The 4,305-nt window shown below is 56.4% G+C and overlaps 1 protein-coding gene across 1 annotated transcript; it reads right to left on the bottom strand.

Annotated features, from left to right (window-relative positions):
* Positions 1-1,549: 1,549 nt before the first annotated feature.
* RPP25 (ribonuclease P and MRP subunit p25) lies at positions 1,550-2,675 on the bottom strand. Its single transcript, XM_033160307.1, has one exon. It carries the CDS (start codon positions 2,593-2,595, stop codon positions 1,960-1,962), a length of 636 nt encoding a protein of 211 aa, XP_033016198.1. The 5' UTR covers positions 2,596-2,675; the 3' UTR covers positions 1,550-1,959.
* Positions 2,676-4,305: the final 1,630 nt, after the last annotated feature.

Below are 4,305 nucleotides of genomic sequence, written 5' to 3'. Positions count from 1 at the left end.
ACATTATATTCCCCCCCCCCCGCCCCCTGCAATCTTGTACCTTTCCGGATTGATATAAGGAGAACCTCCTAGCAGCAGATAGAGGGACAGCTTAGTAACGGGATTACCGATTTAAGCAGAGCTCTGCTGAATGGACCCCATCCAATGTGTCTGCTCCAGGCTTTGGAGGACCCTTGGACAAGACTGCTCCTGTAGGGGCCCCTCACTCACTGAGTTCATCTTCCCATTTTAGCAGCTCCAGGGGGCTCTTGGCAGTGAGGCCCCTGCTGGGGTGTGGGTCCCCAGCAGATGCCTGACCATACTGACCAAGCCACACATCGATCTAGTTTCCCACATGGGCTACTAAGATGCACACACAAAAGGCCATCCGCACACCATGAAGGCTGCACTGGTCTGCTCCTCTGCTCCCCACACCCCCACCCCGAGCTGGCATTTCAGTGGCATCCTGCCCTTGGTGGTGGAGGATTCGTTTAGGGTCACATGCCTGCCCTCCACAAATGTGCCTAATCTTTCTTTCAGGCCACTTACGCTGGGGGTGGAAAATTCCAGGCATCCGTTCTGTGTTGTTGTGTGAAGCAGTTCTTGCTTCTGCCTGTCTCAAATCCACGCCCAGCCAATTCTGCTGGGTGACCCTGAGTTCCAGTGTGATGGAAAAGAGAGAGAAATCTGCTGCCCGTTTTCTCCAAATCATGCTTTCCCCCCTTTTCATTTTGGAATGTCTCCTCTGATTCACCTCCAGCTTCAATAAAACAGAGAAACTCTTACAAAACAGAACAGATATGAGAGGAGCCTGTAGGACAGAGCATTTCATAGGATGTGGTCCAGCCCTCTCCAATACAAGGGCACCCACCTACTTCATTAGAAAGTGACGATAAGCATGGAGGCTGCTAAGACCTTACAAGACTCAGGCAACAGCATATACAGGTGAAACTCGAAAAATTAGAATATCGTGGAAAGTTTCATTTCTTTCAGTAATTCAGCTTAAAAGGTGAAACTAATATATGAGATAGACTCATGACGTGCAAAGCAAGCTATGTCAAGCCTTTATTTGTTATAATTGTGATATTATGGCATACAGCTGATGAGAACCCCAAATTAACAATCTCAACTTTGGGGTTTTCATCAGCTGAATGCCATAATCATCACAATTATAACAAGCAAAGGCTTGACATATCTCGCTTTGCACGTCATGAGTCTATCTCATATATTAAACTCCAGTAGCTAATGAAAACAATTGCTTACATAAATGGACATTTCCACGATATTCTAATTTTTCGAGTTTCACCTGTACTTCCTAAAATGTGCATATGCAAATCTATAGGCAGAGATGCAAATTTAAGTCAACTTTCAGAGGGAAAACTTCCCTGGAAGCAATGCAATCTTTTAAGTTTAGAAGGGGCACAGAAACCATAGCCCTGATCATAAGACCATTTAAAAAAAAACACACACCCCTAGTCCTGGATAGAGAAATATGTTTCCATTCTCAGGTTTACAGTCAACGCCTTTGCCTCTTATTGGGACCTTTAACTCTCTCTCCCCAGCCCTAGCAACAAGCCACATGTGCTGTCAGTGGTTTTGAGCAACCCACGTCTTGAGTCCTCCACTTCACCCGGCGTGTGAAAACATCCTGCGTGCAGTCAATACCCAAACCATGTCTTCTTCCCTCCTGGGCTGTTTTCCACAACCCAGTGGTCTGTCTGAATGGACCATCCTTTGATTGCCTGGTATATGGAGCAGAATCCTTTGCTCCACCCAACCTGAGTTGGCAGGATTTGAGGCGGCTGTGGGGGGACATCTGTCCCTGGGAAGAATAACCCAACACAAGACCGTTAGCAAAGGCAGTCCCCGCTCCATCACCCCTTTTATTGGTTACGAAGCACCTGCAAATCCGGAATGCGCCCAGCCTCAATCTGTCCCTCAGTCTGCATATAAGGGGCGGCAGGTACGGCTTTGCTTTGCTCACAGTTGCTCAAGGCAAGTAGGGCAGGAATGCCGTCCGTGTCCACAACCCACCAGGGCCTCCGAGTCGTCCTGGATCTCCGGTACCTGAGCCTTCTTGTTCCGCGGGTCCTCCTCCTCGTGGGGCAGCGCCAACCTCCTCTTCCTTCCCTTCGGGGAGGTGCTGGACGTGTCCTCTTGGCTGCCCCCCTCGCCCACCCACAGGCCGCCGGGGAGATCCGGGGGCTGATAGCCCATCTGGCTGGGATCCAGGGCGTCCTTGGAGAGCAGGATGCAGATGGAGGGCACATTCTTGTGGACGGTGAGATGTTCTGCCGGGCCCCCCTCAGGCCGGGCTGCCTTGTTCTCCCAGACCTCGAGGATAGTCCTGTATTGCACTTTGGTGACCTGGTGGAGGCCGCCCACTTTCCTCTTCATGATCTCCACGCAGGTGATGGTCTTGGTGACAGCCCGGCCGCAGCCGCTGAAGACGATCTGCCGGGTGTCCTCCCGCGCCACCCTGCCCATGGCGAAGCCCATCAAGTTCCGGATCTTGCTGCCCTCCTTCACCTTCATCTCAATCACGTCCGAGGGGAGGCCCACGAAGGGCAGCGGGCTTTCTTCCTCCGACGTCTTGACCTTCCTGAAGTTCTCCATCCTGGACTGCTGGGGGGCGATGGGCTCTGTTCCCCCAGAAGAAGCCGCCGTCTGGGGCACGGCGGCGAGGGATGAGGGTCCCACAATCCCCGGGTTTCCTGGGTGCATCTCGCAGAGACCCCGCTGCCTCTTGCTCGCAGGAAGGTGCCTTAGACCAAGCTGGCCCTCGGTCCATCTAGCGCAGTGCTGCTCACACTGGCCGGCAGCGGCTCTCCGGAGTTTCAGAAGGGGAGTCCTTCCTCCGTCCTGCCTGGAAGTGCCCAGGGATAGAACCGGAGACCTCTTGGGCGCTGAGCAGGCGCTCTAGCCACGTCCCAGGGCAGCACAGACGAGAAATGCCCAAGGCCAGGCTGGCCCGCTTCTCGCGGGGAGGGCGCGCCGTCCAGGAGAGACCGCAGCAGTGCTGGCTGGGCTGGATCCCTCCCTCCTCGGCTCGCTGGCCCCTGCAGCTGGACTTCGGCTCAGTGGGGCGCCCGGAGCCCCCGGAGGGATGCAGAAGAGCAAAGGGGGAGCCCCCGCGCCCTGCTCAGCGCGGCCCCGGCGTCCTCTCCCGCGCCGCTTCGCTTTCCCGCGCCGGACTTTCCTCCCGTTTCCTCTTTGGCAGCGAGCGAGGCCGGCAGGAGCTGCTCCCGGGCTCTCCCTCCGCGTCCGGCCCCCTTAAAGCGAACCCGGCCCGCCTCTCGCCTGCCGCGCTCGCCGCCCGCCGCCTCTGCTGCCTCAAGGACGGGCGCGCCGTCAACTCGGAATCGCTCGTGTCAGCAAAGTGCAGGCAGCTGCTCGGGCTGAAGGCGGCTCCGCGGCTGCTTCCCGCCTCCGCTTCCCTCCGCCTCCTCCGGGGCTGAGCGGGAGAGATCCCCGGGGGCCGCGGAGAGGGCAGCCAACCGGCGGGGCTGCGGAGTGCAAGCAGAGGTCCCGGAGTTACTTTTGCGGGGACAGGGACTCTGGCCACTGCGGGACTCAGGTGGCTCGACTCCGGACTGGAATGAGCTCCCCCCCCCCCCCCAAATCTCCTTGTCCACGTGACCAGCAGGCTCAGACCCATAAGTGGGGGGTTCGGGAAAGGTGGCCTGTGAGCTGCATGATGCCGAGTCAGCCGCACAGGGAGCATTTTTCGGTCGAGGGCCGCATCCCCTCCTGGAAAGCCTTCCGGGGGCCACATAGCGGCGGCGGGCAGGGCCAGGCAGGGACAACCAATGTAAATGCTTGAAAAGCTGAGGGAGGGAGCAAGTAGGGCCACTCAGGGGTGTGGCCTGGGGAGGGGGAGGGCAGAGACCCGAGGGCCAGGTGGAAAGGCTGGGAGGGCCACGTTTGCCCTCCTCACTGAAGGCTCCCCCTCCCCATGTCTACCTTGAGTGGCAGCGCAGCAATCCAAGGTTCCAGACAAGGAGCTTTTCGCAGTCCCTGGCAGCCCTAGGGGTTGAACTTGGGCTCTGCATGCGAAGCAAGTGCTCTCCTGTTTTGAGCGAGGCCTCTCTGTAGCTTCTCATAGGTTCTAAGGGGATAGGTGACCAAAAGATACGGTGGACATGACAGAAAGTTGATAAATAATAAGCAGGAGGCAAGAGAATATGTGCAAGGTAGAGTCAAAAGGCAGCCCTTGGTGACACAGCCCCTAATGGATCTGTGGAACTCTCTGCCATGTGATATATAATGATAGCCAATGGCTTATGTGGTCTTTAAAAGAAGGGTTGGACCAAGGAGGGGAGCTTT

Source organism: Lacerta agilis, chromosome 9 (genome assembly GCF_009819535.1).
Source record: "Lacerta agilis isolate rLacAgi1 chromosome 9, rLacAgi1.pri, whole genome shotgun sequence".
Taxonomy (NCBI): Eukaryota; Metazoa; Chordata; class Lepidosauria; order Squamata; family Lacertidae; genus Lacerta; species Lacerta agilis.
Note: the sequence above shows the minus strand (reverse complement) of the source record. Positions and strands in the feature narration are given on the sequence as shown.